The following is a 15734-nucleotide window of genomic DNA, read 5'->3' on the forward strand; positions in this document are numbered from 1 at the left end:
CTGTGAAAGAATTGCATTAAACTTAGTAATTAATTAATAAATGACACTTCAGTGAACGTCAATCACTGTAAGCTGAGAGAAGCAGAATTTAGAATAATTGGAAAGTTTTTTCGTGGAGCCAAGACATGCGTCATTAGCCGAATGCCCTTTTTCTATGCTATATGAACATTCTATGATACTTAGATTTATAACAAATCTAAGCCAATGGAGAAGCAAATATATAGTAGGTTACATCTAACTTTAGTTTTCACCAGTATCATAACAAATAGAATCTTTACACCTTTGGGAAACAACGTTAATGGTTCATTTAGCATTATTGCAGACAATGACATAAAACTATGATCAGCTGCCCAGACAGCAAATGAACAGCCAAATTAAAAACTGTTTAAGCATTTGAAGAACATTCTATTCAGATCAAGTTACAATTTGTACAATCCAAGGTTGGTTATAGCTGTCATTAGTGTTTTGTCTTTGGATGCTCTTCCCCTAACTGTCATTTATTGAATATTTGTTATATGTACAACTTAGTTAAAAAATACATTTGTTTATTCCAATATCACTGAAGAAAGATATTCAGCGTGTTAAATGTAAGAATATTTAATGGTTTACTAGGTAAGAAATCTGACCTTCTTTGCTGCTTAAAAAGGTATTTGTGAAACACAATGGAAATATAGTGCAGATCAACAGCAGCAGAGTTGACGCAAAGCTATTACAGGACATTATTGAGTTTAATTTAGTTTAGAGATACAGCATGGAATCAAGCCTTTCGGCCCACCATGTCCACGCCGACCAATGATCACCCGTACTCTAGTTCCATCCTACACACTAGGGACAATTTACAGAAGCCAATTAACCAACAAACCTGCACATATTTGGAAAGTTGAAGCAACCCGGAGCACCAGGAGAAAACCCATGCGATCACAGGGAGGAAGTACAAACTCCGTACCGACAGCACCCGTAGTCAGGATTGAACCTGGGTCTCTGGTGCTGTAAGGCAGCAACTCTACCGCTGCGCCACTGTGCCACCCTGACACTGAATTTGAGCTGCAAACTAATTCACTGTACCTAGGTACATGCTGCAATAAAGTACCACTGAACAATCCACCAGACTGAATCTGCACTGTTGCAAAAATGTTCATACCTGAAGAGTTCTTTAGCTTCTAAAAACTGAAGCTGGCCAAACTGTATAAAGCCTGCTTGCTGCAGAATTCTTCTGTACATACCCTATAGGTTATAAAGCGACATTCATTAAATAATTTAAAGATCGTTAATCAGACATAATTAATGGAAGCAGTGCATTTCACCAGTGCATTTCACCAGTATCATAACAAGTGCAAAAGGTCAACATGCATTATAAACAAATGAATTGGTGTCTTTCTAGCTTATTAAACAGAAAAATCCAGGGTGTTTGATTTTTAGACATAATTATCATCACATAAATGTGCCATCCATGTATTTCTCAGACATTACTTATTTTCTATTAGCTAACTATCATTCATGTACTTGTATTTTCACTGATTAACCTATGTTACTTATTAAAAAGCATATGTCTGCAAGAATCTGGCAATTAATTACAGAATTACAAACTAACATACAGTACATCTGATAATGGTTTGCCCATGAATACTGTTGCATGCACAACAAAAAACAAAATACTAAACATCCAACAAATTTCCTAATATCAGCAAATAATCTTGATTCAGTTTCACGTATTAAAATTCTCTGTCAACATTTTAATACTTTCATTAATAATTTCCAATAGCACAAGAAAAGGTGGAGATTGTATAGGTCCATATATTCATATAGAAAACAGATCACAATTAGCAATTTATTCACTAGAGCTGAAAATAATATAGAATGCATCTTATTTATTTCTGGAACGTAGCAAGTCTGTGTGAGACCTATTGGAAATGCAAACTTACAATAACAATAATTAATGATAAAATACAAGTTTATGTCCTTATTTCAGTAGTGGATGGTTGTCAAGGAGAAGCTCTTGCCCATTTTCCATCAGTGAATTGTGCATTACAGGATGTGGAGGAGCAAGAAACGGCCCTGTTAAATGTTAATGTGACAATACAATGACAATCTTGCATCACTGGCAATAAAAAAAGAAATGGCCCTGTTAAATAAATATTATAGACAGAATTCAATGCTTGATCTTTACGGTTTACAGAATAAAATTTCCAGTTTTCACTGGAAGTCCTACTAACCTGAAATTTATCTTTGGGAATGTTGCGGCGAGCTCCTTTCGCTAAGACAAGGGCCTCCTCTACTCTGCGGCTGGCAAGCAGATCTTGAATCTGTCTTTCCAAAGGCAAAGGTACCAGCATATGTATTTCTTTACTAGTTGCTAAAATCAGTTTCCCTGTTGAGTACAATAGACCTAACATATCATGTCTGCAACTTACGATGCACCTAATATTTTAGCAAAAGCATAACTTTATCACACATGACGATGTTTATGGCATAGACTATTTAAGAGAAAACATACTCTTGACAGATCAACAGCAAAACCTGATGTAGTAGTAGTATTCTACGACTACAGAATGAAGCAAAACCTACTTCATTTGAACCGATATTGAAGTCAAAGATCAAATTAAAGATTTGAGTCAGGACAGAGAGATGACATCACACATGTCCGGCAGGACCACATTAACAGGTCAGGTCAATATTAACTAGTATCAAAAGCCATCTGGCCCAAGTGTTACTGCTGATTTTAGCTCAGATTTCCAGCATCCACAATATTCTGCTTTAGTTTTAAAGAATTAATGTGTCATTTCAACATCATTGGCTTCAGAAAACAAAACATACTTGGGTCATCAATCTCAGCAATCAAACTCTCATTTAGATGAAAAATAACCAGTATACTTCCTAGTGCAAACAATTGTCAACTGAATGATATAGTAAATTAATTTAGCATGCTCTGAACCTACTTTAAAGGGAGCACACTATCGCCTATCTTCATTTTTCTACACTCAATCTTACGAGTTTAAGGTGTAAGTACTTGCAGATGTAGCTATATAATCCACATATAATACGAAAGTAACTCAATTTGTGACTGCTTCCAATCCACTGAGAAGGAAGGAAATTATGGCTCATTGGAAGTCCACAGCACAAGATTGTTAAGAATAGTCAGATTGTCCAACTTGTCAACCAAGAGCGACTGCTGTATTTGCTGGGTGATCCCAACAATGTAATTTAATATCATTAGGTATGATATGTTAGGAAACAGATCAATAAATATATCTTGAAAAAGAAACAATAAGCAAAAAAAGATGTCTTACAACTTTCAAAACTTAACCACTTCCCAGGGTAAAGAGAGGATTTAAACTGGAGATTTGTTTCCCTAACTATAATCTGCTCGAAAAGGTCCCAAGTACAGTGCCCTCCATAATGTTTGTAACATTTATTTATTTATTTGCCTCTGTACTCCCCAATTTGAGATTTGTAATAGAAACAAAAAATCACATGTGGTTAAAGTGCACATTGTCAGATTTTAATAAAGGTCATTTTTATACATTTTGGTTTCACCATGTCAAAATTACAGCTGTGTTTATACACATCCCCCCATTTCAGGGCACCATAATGTTTGGGACACAGCAGTGTCATGTAAATGAAAGTAGCCATGTTTAGTATTTTGTTGCACCTCCTTTGCATGCAATGACTGCTTGAAGTCTGCGATTCATGGACAATTGCTGGGTGTCTTCTCTGGTGATGGTATGCCAGGTCTGCATTGCAGCCATCTTTAGTTTATGCTTGTTTTGGGGGCTAGTCCCCTTCAGTTTTCTCTTCAGCATGTGAGGCAAATGAAACTTTACACTACTCATAATTTACTTGACTTTATTTAAGCTTTAAGCAACTTATTTCTTTAATACATAAACTCAGAAACGTCTGGCAAACATGGCTGATTCCGCAGGCCTTTTCCACCCGAAATACTTCGCACATGTGCACACTCCGGAAAAGCCCTGCACATGCGCACACTCTAGAAGAGTCCCGCACATGCGCCCACTGCATTCTCCCCTCCTATTTATAAGTTGAGACGGTCAGGAGGTTTAGTACGTCTTGATGACCGTCACAGCACTGGAGCTTCAGGAGATAATGGTGTTTCAATAGCTGGTGGTAGATATATTGCTTGGTCATCAACTTCACTCACATTGTTATTTAGATTTACAATTTTAGAATTTCTTATGGAAATTTCCATAGGGGATGATGGAAGTGTTGGAGGAAGTTCTCGATTAGTGTTATCAAGAAGTGAAGGAGCTGATGGAGAAGGCAGACATGGTGCAAGGTCACGAAGTGAGACAGTTGACTGACGTCCATCCTGATACTTGATAGTTGCATAAGAAGGGTTGACATCAGTCAGTTCAACTTCATCAACAAAAGGCTCATTCTTATTTGATCGGACATAACGACGAAGCAACACAGGCCCAGGGCTAGTCAACAATTATGGCAGAGAAGTACCACTAGAAGAACGCCGTTTGAAGTTAAAGAACCGCTCGTGTGGAGTAGTATTGTTAGCAGTTGACAGTAGAGATCTGATGGAGTGTAATGCATCTGGTAGAACACATTCCCACTGCTGATCTGGTATGTCATTTCACTTTAAAGCCAGTTTCACTGCTTTCCAAATGATTCCGTTATACCTCTCAACCTGACCATTTCCAATAGGATGATATGGTGTTGTTTTACTTGTTGCAATTCCTCTATTAGAAAGGTAGTCTTTTAAATCTTTTGACATGAATGAGGTGCCCCTATCAGAATGTATGTAACTTGGAAATCCACAGAATGAAAACAGTTGATCTAAACATTTTATAACCATAGCAGCTGACATATTTGGACAAGGACAGGCAAATGGAAACCTCGAATATTCATCAACTAAGGTAAGTATATAAACATTTCGAGAGGAGGATGGTAAAGGCCTTTTGAAGTCAATACTCAAACGTTCCATAGGTTGAGTAGCTTTGATCAATCTTCCTTCTTCAGGACGGAAGAACCTTGGTTTTAATTCAGCACAGATTCTACATGAAGCACACGTCATCTTCACATCTTCTGTAGAGAAAGGTAAGTTTTTGGATCGAACATAGTGTAACTAACGAGTGACTCCAGGATGACACAGCCCATTGTGAAGATCAGTGAGTGCAGAAGAATGAAGAGGCACAAAATGCTCGAGTTAATATATCCGGAGCAACATTATCCTAACCAGGGCGGTACTCAATTGAATAACTATATGCAGATAATTCAATCCTCCATTCATGAATTTCACTGTTTTTACCGATTATCCAGCATAAAAGCTACTGAACGCTGATCTGTTATCAAAGTGAAGTGCTGGCGAGCAAGGAAATGACTCAATTTCCTCACTGCTTCAATAATTGCTGTAGCTTCCTTTTCGACGGATGGGTAGTGCAATTCACTACCATGGAGACACGAGACATGAAAGCCACTGGTCGTCCTCCTTGATTTAATGTTGCTGATACTGCTAAATCAGAGGCATCACATTCAACAACAAAGGGGAAATCCTCATCGATGGCGTGTAATGTCGCAGATTCCAATTGTTTCTTTAAAGAAGTAAATACACCAATTGCTGTAGGGGGAAGGATTTTGCTCTAATCAAAGGTTGAATTTTGTCAGAAAAATTTGGTATCCATTTAGCATGCATATGCAAACATCCCAAGAACCCTTCGTAGAGAGTTTAATGTAGCTGAAACAGGTATCTCTTGGAGTGGGCGGAGTCTTTTTGGATCAGACTTGATTATATAATTTCCAACCCAATAACCAAGAATATTCTGAAGAAGGGTTTCGGCCCGAAACGTTGCCTATTTCCTTCGCTCCATAGATGCTGCTGCACCCGCTGAGTTTGTCCAGCATTTTTGTGAACCAAGAATATTAATTGATGACACTGATGTTATTGACTTAGCCTCATTTAATGTTAGATTTTTAGAATGTACAACATCTAAAAACCATTGTACATTTTCATCGTGTTCAGCTTGGTCTTTTCCTGCAATAGTTATATTATCAAGATAAGGGAAAGTATCTTTAAGGTTTTCCTGTTCAACAAGTTTGTCCATCTCTCTCTGAAAAACAGCCACGCCATTAGTTACACCGAAAGGAACTCTGCAGTAGTGATATAATTTCCCATTTGCTTCAAATGCAGTGTATTTCTTCTCTGATTCCTTCAAAGGAATTTGGTAGTAAGCACTTTTTAAATCAAAAGTAGAGAATATCTTATACTTAGCTAATGTATTGATAATCTCTTCTATTCGAGGTAATGGATATGCATCAAGCTCCGTGAACTGGTTTATAGTTTGAGAGTAATCAATGCAGAGTCTCTTTCTATATCTCTCCACGACAACTTGTGCCCTCCAAGTGGAAGAGCTGGGTTCTATAATACCTTCTTGTAAAATATTAGTTACTTCTGTGTTGATAAAGTTCCTATCATCTTTACTAAAATGTCTTGATTTTGTAGCAATTGGCTTTAACTTAGAGGATAAATTAGTGAATAATGAAGGACATTCAACAGATGCAGCAGAAAAAACACACAATATGGTGGCTTTGACAATACAAGATCAGGCATAGTTCCTTCATACATTATTTGAAGTGATCTGTGCAGTTTCTGAAAATCCTGACCTAGAATTATATCGCTACACAAATTTTTCAAAATACCAAGACATACAGATTTATAGCTAGTTTTGTTCTGAATAAAGTCTACAATACAAGATCCTATAATTTGAGTATTGAGAGTTGTCAGAGCCATCGAGATTTCTCTATTTGAAGGAATTATAGTTAGATTTAGTCGAGACACAACTTGTTCACTTATAAAACTTTCAGAACTGCCAGAATCAAGTAGTACATTAAGTGTATGGCCATTGATGGATACCGATGTAGCTGCATGAGACAAGCTCTGAGGAAATGCAGCTGTAATTGCACATAAAGAAGGCGCACACATGGCAGCAGTCACAATTTTCGTAGTTGCTTTGGACGTGCATACTCTAGAATAATGCCCCTTCTTGCCACAACTATTACAAGTTGCCTCTCGAGCAGGGCATCTCTCTCTCTTATGAACAGTTTCTATAAGATCCCCCCTCAATCTTCTAAATTCTAGCGTGTACAAGCCGAGTCTATCCAGTCTTTCTTCATATGAAAGTCCTGCCATCCCAGGAATCAGTCTGGTGAACCTTCTCTGTACTCCCTCTATGGCAAGAATGTCTTTCCTCAGATTAGGAGACCAAAACTGCACGCAATACTCCAGGTGTGGTCTCACCAAGGCCCTGTACAACTGCAGTAGAACCTCCCTGCTCCTATACGCAAATTATTTTGCTATGAATGCTAACATACCATTCGCTTTCTTCACTGCCTGCTGCACCTGCATGCCTACTTTCAGTGACTGGTGTACCATGACACCCAGGTCTTGTTGCATCTCCCCTTTTCCTAATCGGCCACCATTCAGATAATAGTCTACTTTCCTGTTCTTGCCACCAAAGTGGATAACCTCACATTTATCCACATTATACTGCATCTGCCCATTACACATTAGATGAGCCATAAGCATCTGAATGTTTCTGAGCCAAGTCTAATGAGTAAGCTTGATTGTAAGCTGACTGTAAATCCAAGGTTTTGTGTTCTAATAGTCTCTGCCGTATTAAAGGCGATGCCAAACCATTGATAAAAGAGTCTCGAATAACTTCCTGTCGATATTGATCAGCCGTAACTGCTTTGAAGGCACAGTCTTTACTAAGTCTTTGAAGTTCTTGAAAAATTTCATCAAGTGACTCACCAGGTTTTTATTTCCGAGTAGCAAGGAGGTGTCGAGCGAATATCACGTTGGGTGTCTTAACGAAGAGTTTGCTTTGTACATCAATAGCAGAATAATAAGTTGTACATTCCTCTATGTAATCATATACATCAGAAGAGACGGAGCTTATTAATGTCTTGAGTCTGTCTGGTGCATCATTGCCACACTCATCAAAGACGTTATTTAGTATACGAAGCCAGCGCTTCCAATTCTTTGCAGCAGCAGGTGAGTTGGGATTCAGATCCAAGCGTTGTGGTTTCAATAGTTTCTCCATCCCAAGTCGGACTGTTTGACTTCTAAGATTAAGTTGCTTAAATTGTTGTGAGGCAAATGAAACTTTACACTACTCATAATTTACTTTACTTTATTTAAGCTTTAAGCAACTTATTTCTTTAATACATAAACCAACGTCTGGCAAACATGGCTGATTCCGCAGGCCTTTCCCACCCGAAATACTTCGCACATGCGCACACTCTGGAAAAGCCGTGCACATGCGTACACTCTAGAAGAGCCCCGCACATGCGCCCACTTCAGGTGGTCTGCTTTGGGTCTTGGGCAGTTCCTTCTCTCCTCCATACTTTGTTCTTGCCATCATTCTGATATAAGTTCATCTTCATCTCATCTGTCCACTAGACCTTTTTCAAGAACTATGGGTGCTCTTTTAAGTACTTCTTGGTATCACTCTGATATAGGTTAATCTTCGTCTCATTTGTCCACAACACCTTTTTCCAGAACTGTGGTTGCTCTTTTAAGTACTTCTTGGCAAACTGTAATCTGGCCATCCTATTTTTGCAGCTAACCAGCAGTTTGCATCTTGCAGTGTAGCCTCTGTATTTCTGTTCATGGAGTCTTTTGCGGACAGTGGTCATTGACAAATCCACACCTGACTCCTAAAGAGTGTTTCTGATCTGTCGGACAGGTGTTTGGGGATTTTTCTTTATTACAAAGAGAATTCTTCTATCATCAGCTGTGGAGGTCTTCCTTGGCCTGCCAATCCCTTGGCGATTAATAAGCTCACCAGTACTCTCTTTCTTCTTAATTATGTTCCAAACAGTTAATTTTGTTAAGCCTAAGGTTTGGCTGATGTCTCTAACAGTTTTATTCTTGTTTCTCAGCCTCATAATGGCTTCTTTGACTTTCATTGGCACAACTTTGGTCCTCATGTTGACAAACAGCAATAAATGTTTCCAAAGCTGATGGAAAGACTGGAGGAAAGACAATGTGCTGAGAGCTCTCTTATACCTGCATTAAGGAGGCAATTAAACACACCTGAGCAATTACACACGCCTGTGAAGCCATGTGTCCCAAACATTATGGTGCCCCGAAATGGGGGGACTATGTATAAACACAGCTACATGGTGAAACAAAAATGTATAAAAATGGCCTTTAATTAAATCTGACAATGTGCTCTTTAACCACATGTGATTTTTTTTTCTATTACAAATCTCAAATTGTGGAGCACAGAGGCAAATAAATAAATGACGGGTCTTTGTCCCAAACATTATTGTGGGCACTGTATGTTCAGAGCATTTCTAATGCAAAATAGGCAGTAGAAAGAAACTGCTAATTTGCAATAACAGAGCTTTACTTTAATAATAAAAGCAGTAAATGCTTTGAATTCATTTTAATGCTGTCAGACCTGCTGAGTGTTTCCCGCTTTGGGGGCTTTGTTTTTAGATTTTCAGCATGTGCAGTTGTATACATATCTATTTTGGTTCAGAGCTGTTTACTATGGTTAGCAGATGCAGAAAATATAGAAAATTCAGATAGGAATTCAATAGGGATTCTAGATTTGATCTAATCTATTCAGAAAGATTTGGTTTTTAAACTTAATTTAATTCAATTAAATTTTAAGTTAATCCAAATTTCTCTTTCATTAGAAGTAAAGCTGGATGTCCACTCAATAACTCAGTTTGACAAGTGCAAGAATAAGGAGGTATGTGGCACAATCTCTACACAAAATGACATTACATTAGAACCATAACATCAAAGGAATGTTTTACTGTGGCACAGGATAAGATGAGAAGGGCTGAAGGAAAAGACTGCAGAGCAGTGGCCGATCCACACGGGAAATCTGGAGAGTGATAGGCAGATTATCAGGAAAAAGTATGGGAGTCAAGTTGATAATTAGGATCAATGGTCAGGCAGGTGCTGCCAGAGCATTATAAGGAGGCAGAATGTAGAAACAAAGAACTGCAGATACTGGTTTACAAAGAAAGGCACAAAGTGTTGGAGTAACTGAGTGAGTCAGGCAGCATCTCGGGATAATATGGATATGTGACATTTAGGGTCGGGACCCTTCTTCAGATTCAGGAGCTTCGGACTGAGTGATATTGTGGGAATTAACTGAATCGCTGGCTCATTCAGGGAGTTTAGCTGAGGTGGGGTGGGTGCACAGAAGCAGCTGTTGCCTCAGAATCCTAGTCATTTGCAAAGATGTAAACAAAAGCTTTAACTAGCAACTTCTGCTTCCTCATTCAATAGATAAGAGGCACTAAAGACTTACTTTAAATCTGATTAATGCACTAGAATGCTGGAGCTAACATGCTAAACATTCTGTATGTGACTGTGTAGGGTAGGTAACAATTACTGTCCCAGACCTCTGGCACACCAAGCGCTACACTGGCCTTTACGAATACGTATCCTTCACAGATACACAGTCACTGATCACAGATGCAAGACCACTGCAATGTCCCATACTGGTAGCATAGGAGATGAGAGCAGGTATTGAGGGGGGGTGGTTCCGGGACGTCAGAACAAACTGTTGAGCCTTCCCAAGGTGTTGTTGGCCTAACTCAATAAAACACCAGTGAAGGGAGGTGCCCACTTGATAACCCCAATGATAAACTGGCATCTCCACACCTAGTTTTAGCTGTCCCATTATTTAACTGTGCAAAGGCATTTTAGATTCCCATGAGATACTGGGATTGGGTTGCTTGTTTAAACATTCAGTTTGTGTGTTTATTAACATAGCTTATTACTGAATATGAAGGTAGTTATTATCCTATAGCATAAGTATGTATTGTTAGTTTAGATTTTGGCATTGGGCTTGGTTTTCTCGGTTGAGCTCTTATCATGGTGTTATAGCACAAGCACTTAAGTGTTTTAACATTAACTAGACCAAGTGCAGAGCCGTTGGGTCTGGTCCCCGAACGTGCTTCAGACCCCGAGTACGGGGAGGGGGGGGGGGGGAGGGTGGAGTGGGCGGGCGGGCGTGATGGCGAGTGAGCCTTCGGGCCAGGCATACTCCGTCAAGACGCTGCGTACGTCCGTGGAGACGCTGCGTACGCCCTCAATGCGCCTGCGGGCCGACAGGCCATTAACGCGCCGGCTCTGTCACGCTGGCTCAAGCCAAAGATCGGCTGTTCCCCCGCTGCTTTTCCGAGCACGGTGAAATGCAGCGGTGGAAGAGCCGATCTTTGGCTTGAGCCAGCGCGAGAGAGCTGGGCCGGGGGGGGAGGGGGAGGCGGGAGGGGAGTGGAGGAGTGCTGGGCGGCAGCAGCGAAAATCGCCAGTGAAATAAGAAAAATGTTGGAGTTTTTGTAGGAGAGCCGGCAGTAGCAGCCGTTATGGTGGCTGGCCAGCAGGAGGCGACAAAATGAGTGAGCGGGGGGGAAGGATTTCATTAAAAATGTGTAGATTAAAACAACGAAATTTAATGAGAATTGGATTTGCGAATGGAAAAGTGAAATGTCTAGCGAAATGGAAAAAATCTCTGAGTTTTTGCGTGTGGTTTTGGCTGACCAAGGAATCAAAAGCCAAATCTGACACCCACAAACAAATAAAGACACAAACAAATAAAGACACACAGACACACACACAAGTTTTAAAAGTATATAGATGACATTTTGTTTGTTCTCTGCGAGTATCACCACACAGAAGGACATTTTGTTTGTAAGATCAGTAATGCAATAATACCCTTCAGGAATATAGTATTTTGAGATATAATTGTGGTGTATAATTGGCATGTTCTTGACAAAATAAATAACTGCTATTTCCCATCTGCCAGTTAATACCTCCCCACACCTGTATCGATCTATCACTTGCTGGGCTTTGTTCCACCCCCACTACAATCAGTCTAAAGAAGAACCCCGAGTCAAAATACCACCTGGGCCTCCTCCATTGTCAGAGTGAGGCCCAATGCAAATTGGAGGAACAGCACCTCATATTTCACTTGAGTAGTTTACACCCCAGCGGTATGAACGTTGACTTCTCTAACTTCAGATGGCCCTTGCTTTCTCTCTCCATTCCCTTCACCTTCCCAGTTCTCCCACTAGTCTTACTGTCTCCAACTGCATTCTAACTTTGTCCCGCCCCCTCCCCTGACATCAGCCTGAAGAAGGGCCTCGACCCGAAACGTCACCCATTCCTTCGCTCCAGAGATGCAGAATTCCTGATTTCAACCACACCGTTAGGAATCAGGAACAATGCACACGGAAGTTAATGAGAAATTCCGTCATTCTGAGCCATTCTAGTGCACCATGCTGCCTGTCCTGCTGAGTTACTCCAGCATTTTGTTTCTACCTTCAAAATACCACCTATCCGTGTTCTCCGAAGATGCTGCCTGACCCGCTGAGTTACTGCAGCACTTGTGTGCCTTTTTTGGTAACCAGCATCTGCAGTTCCTCGTGTCTCCCTTTGTGACTGGCACGGTCAGTGTGGTTCTTTTGTGTCATTACTTTCTAGGACGTGAGGTGGAGATGTCTTATTTAAATTACCTTCAAAGTCTTGCAGTATGTGGCCACCTCGGAATGGAATTGTCTGTTTTTGCTGCTGGTCAAGCATGCTATGCACAGTAACAAACTCTTCATCCAGAGCTACCACATAAGGAAAGCACACCGCTGCTCCAAACACATTCTCCGACCAGTGAACGGGTGCACGCTGGGAGATTCCTGCCGCTGTCACAAACATCCCTGCCAGGGAAAATTACAGTAATTAATATGTTGCAATTATCATGTCCCTAATGCCTTGCAGCAAATTTGATGCTTGAATGGTAAGTACCTGCTCATAATTATAGCACCTACACCACTGAGAATATATTACTATGTTAACTCACACATTTAATTACAGACAGTATTTCAATCCTTTCCCATTCCCCTGACTCCAACTGTAACTTCTATTAGAGGTAAGAAGGAACTGCTGATGCTGGTTTATTCCGCAGATCGACACGAAATACTGGAGTAACTCAGCAAGTCAGGCAGCATCTCTGGAGGAATGGAATAGGACGTATCAGTTCAGAATCCTCAGTCTGTAGAATGATTCTGAGCCAAAATGTAATCTATTCCTTTTCTCCAGAGATACTGCCTGATCCGCTGAGTTACTCCAGCATTTTGAGCCTAGTGTTAGGTCTTCCCTTTTAAAATTTCATGCACTCTCACTCTATTCATAAAAATGTCAATTTAAGCTGGACAAGCCATGGTGCTGAACCAGTCCAGGCTCTCAAATTCCAGGTTGCTAAATCCTATGATACAATAATTGTTACTTTAGGCACTAAAATAATTCAATTATCTGTAATTGCATGCTGATATTGGAAAGAAATAAGAAAAAAGTCTATTCCAACAGTTGATTCCAAGTTATTTCTTCACAAATTTTAAAAATCCAGATTGATTTCCCATCATTGATAATAGTGACCATTGGAGAAAATTTTAATTACTACTACCGTCACCATCAAATACACATATTGATCCATACTTTGCCTTCATCTTGGCCAGTCTGATCATCTGTCAGTGCTGTCGCTAATGGCTTACAGACAGAGATTCAAACGAAGGCAATAATGAAAGGAGTAATACAGTCAAAGGCTACCTTGAGTCAGTGACTGAAAAATATTCATGGCCACTTCATCCAGCCTGAATGTGTTTCCCTCAGTCGCGACTGGTTTTATCATTGACTACTGCGGTGCGATGAAGACAATTTGGGTCTATCCTAACCAGAAACCTTGGATGAACAGGGAGATTCACACTCTGCTAAAATCTAGATCAGAGGTTTACAAGAAGGATGGCCCAGTAACATGCGCAGTACGGTCACTGCATGTCTATCAGGGATGCCAACAGAGACGTCTAAAACAATATAGAGGCTCAATTCAATTAAGTAGATGTCAGGCAACTGAGGCAGTACCTAAATAGCGTCAGGGGCCATAGGTCAAAATTAGAAGCGATCTCTGCAACAACATAACTGAATGTCCTTGACGCCTTTTTTACAGGCAAACAAAGGCATATTTCCCCCCATCCCCTGCTGGCTCTGTCCAATACATCCCAGTGCCAGCAATCAGGGTAAACCCTTGGAAAGTGGCCGGTCAAAATGAAGTCCCTAGAAGGTTCTGAAATCATGCACTAATTAACATGGCCACAGTCTTCGCATGCATTTTCAACGACTCAATTCCACAGTCTTCTGTCTAAAACTGCTTTAAGGAAACCTCCATCATTCCAGTCCCCAAGAATAAAAGTGAGCTGTCTCAATGACTATCATCCAGTAGTTTTAACATTGATCACAATGAAATGCTTTGAAAGATTGGTAATGGACAGTATCTCTCTTGCACTCCATTTAGCTCTTGATCACCTTCACCTTGTCAGAATGCTATTCAATGCCTTTAACACCTTAACACCAAATGAGCTCATCCCTAAACTTCTGGACCTTGACTTGACCTGCAGACTTCAGTTGGTTAGAATTAGTCATAACATTTCCTCCATCTTGAGCCTCAGCACTGATGCCTTTCAGGGTTATTTTCGCAGTCTTTTACTCTATTCCCACTGCAACCATGACCGTGCGGTGAAATAGAGCACCAAATCAATTTTTAAGTGCGCGGATGAAACCACTGTTGCCAGCTGGACCTACAACAAGAATGAGACAATGTACAGGAAAGAGATTGCGAACCTCATGTCTTGGTGTTAGGACAAAACCCCGCCCTTACTACTAGCTAGACTAAACAGTTGGTTCTTGATCTAATGAAGTGGAGGTGAGATGAACATAAACTGTCCTCATTGATGAAGCTGCTGTAGAGATGGTGGATAGTATCAGGTTCCTAGACATCCATATTACCAGCAACCTAACCTGGTCCCTTCACACTGATGTAATGCTCAAGAAAGCATCTCCCTAATTTTCTTCCTTAAGCACCTGAGAAGTCTCAGCATGTGGACATGCGGAATCTTCTCAGACGTCTAAAAAAGGATCCTCTCAAACTTCGACAGAAGCACAATAGAAATTATTCTAATTGGATGCATCTTCACCTGAAATGGCAATTGCTGTGATCTTAGCCACCTGAAAGTAAGGAGAGTGCTGAACACAGCCCAGTCCATCACAGGCTTATTGTTTTCTTCCATCCTGTCCATCTTCTCGGTGTATTGCATCAGGAAGGACGGAACTATTGCCATCAATGTTGTCACCCTTGCAGTTTCCTTTTCTCTCTTCTATCTTCAAGGAGAAGATACAGGAACTTGAAATCTCTGATGTTCTGTGTTCAGAACAGCTTCTTCCCCACCACTATGCAACTCATAAACCAATCACATACCGCTCGCAAAGGTGCTGCCAGAGGTGCTGCCACATACTCTCAACTCTATTTCAATGATAATTTTATTACAATATTTTGATTTTTTGCACTATTCAGATTACTGCCATGCACCATTTTGCAATTTTACACCCGTTATTGTATTTATCATTATGCATATAGTTTACTCCATGAGCTATGAACAAGGAATGTCTTTGTACCCCGGTGTAAATTACAATAAATTAATCTGTAACCTGCAGTCTTCAGCATCAGCAACATTAGAATCTATCAATTAAGTCTTGATGTTAAATGATATTAAAATAGGCAAGGCAAGGCAAGGCAAATTTATTTGTATAGCACCATTCGTGCAAACTGCAATTCAAGGTGCTTTACAGGAAAGAAAAAATAAAATAGTCAATAATTAAAAATTGCAAAATAAGCAATACGACAAATGTATGAATAATA

The 15734-nt window shown here is 40.1% G+C and overlaps 2 protein-coding genes across 3 annotated transcripts in view; one reads left to right on the forward strand and one right to left on the reverse strand.

Moving 5' to 3' along the window:
- The window catches only part of tgfbrap1 (transforming growth factor beta receptor associated protein 1), a 44104-nt gene that overhangs the window by 17381 nt on the left and 10989 nt on the right, over positions 1-15734 (reverse strand). For both annotated transcript variants that reach the window (XM_033022611.1, XM_033022612.1), the window contains exons 3-5: positions 12508-12702; positions 2214-2368; positions 1142-1224 (exon numbers count right to left, since the gene is read on the reverse strand). In XM_033022611.1, the coding sequence (XP_032878502.1) occupies positions 1142-1224; positions 2214-2368; positions 12508-12702 (433 nt within the window). The remainder of the gene's footprint in view (positions 1-1141; positions 1225-2213; positions 2369-12507; positions 12703-15734) is intronic.
- The window catches only part of c6h2orf49 (chromosome 6 C2orf49 homolog), a 35129-nt gene continuing 25712 nt past the window's right edge, over positions 6318-15734 (forward strand). Inside the window, exon 1 of the mRNA XM_033022613.1 lies at positions 6318-6322. The gene's annotated coding sequence lies outside the window, so the exon portion shown is untranslated. The remainder of the gene's footprint in view (positions 6323-15734) is intronic.

This window comes from Amblyraja radiata, chromosome 6 (assembly GCF_010909765.2).
Source record: "Amblyraja radiata isolate CabotCenter1 chromosome 6, sAmbRad1.1.pri, whole genome shotgun sequence".
Lineage (NCBI taxonomy): Eukaryota > Metazoa > Chordata > Chondrichthyes > Rajiformes > Rajidae > Amblyraja > Amblyraja radiata.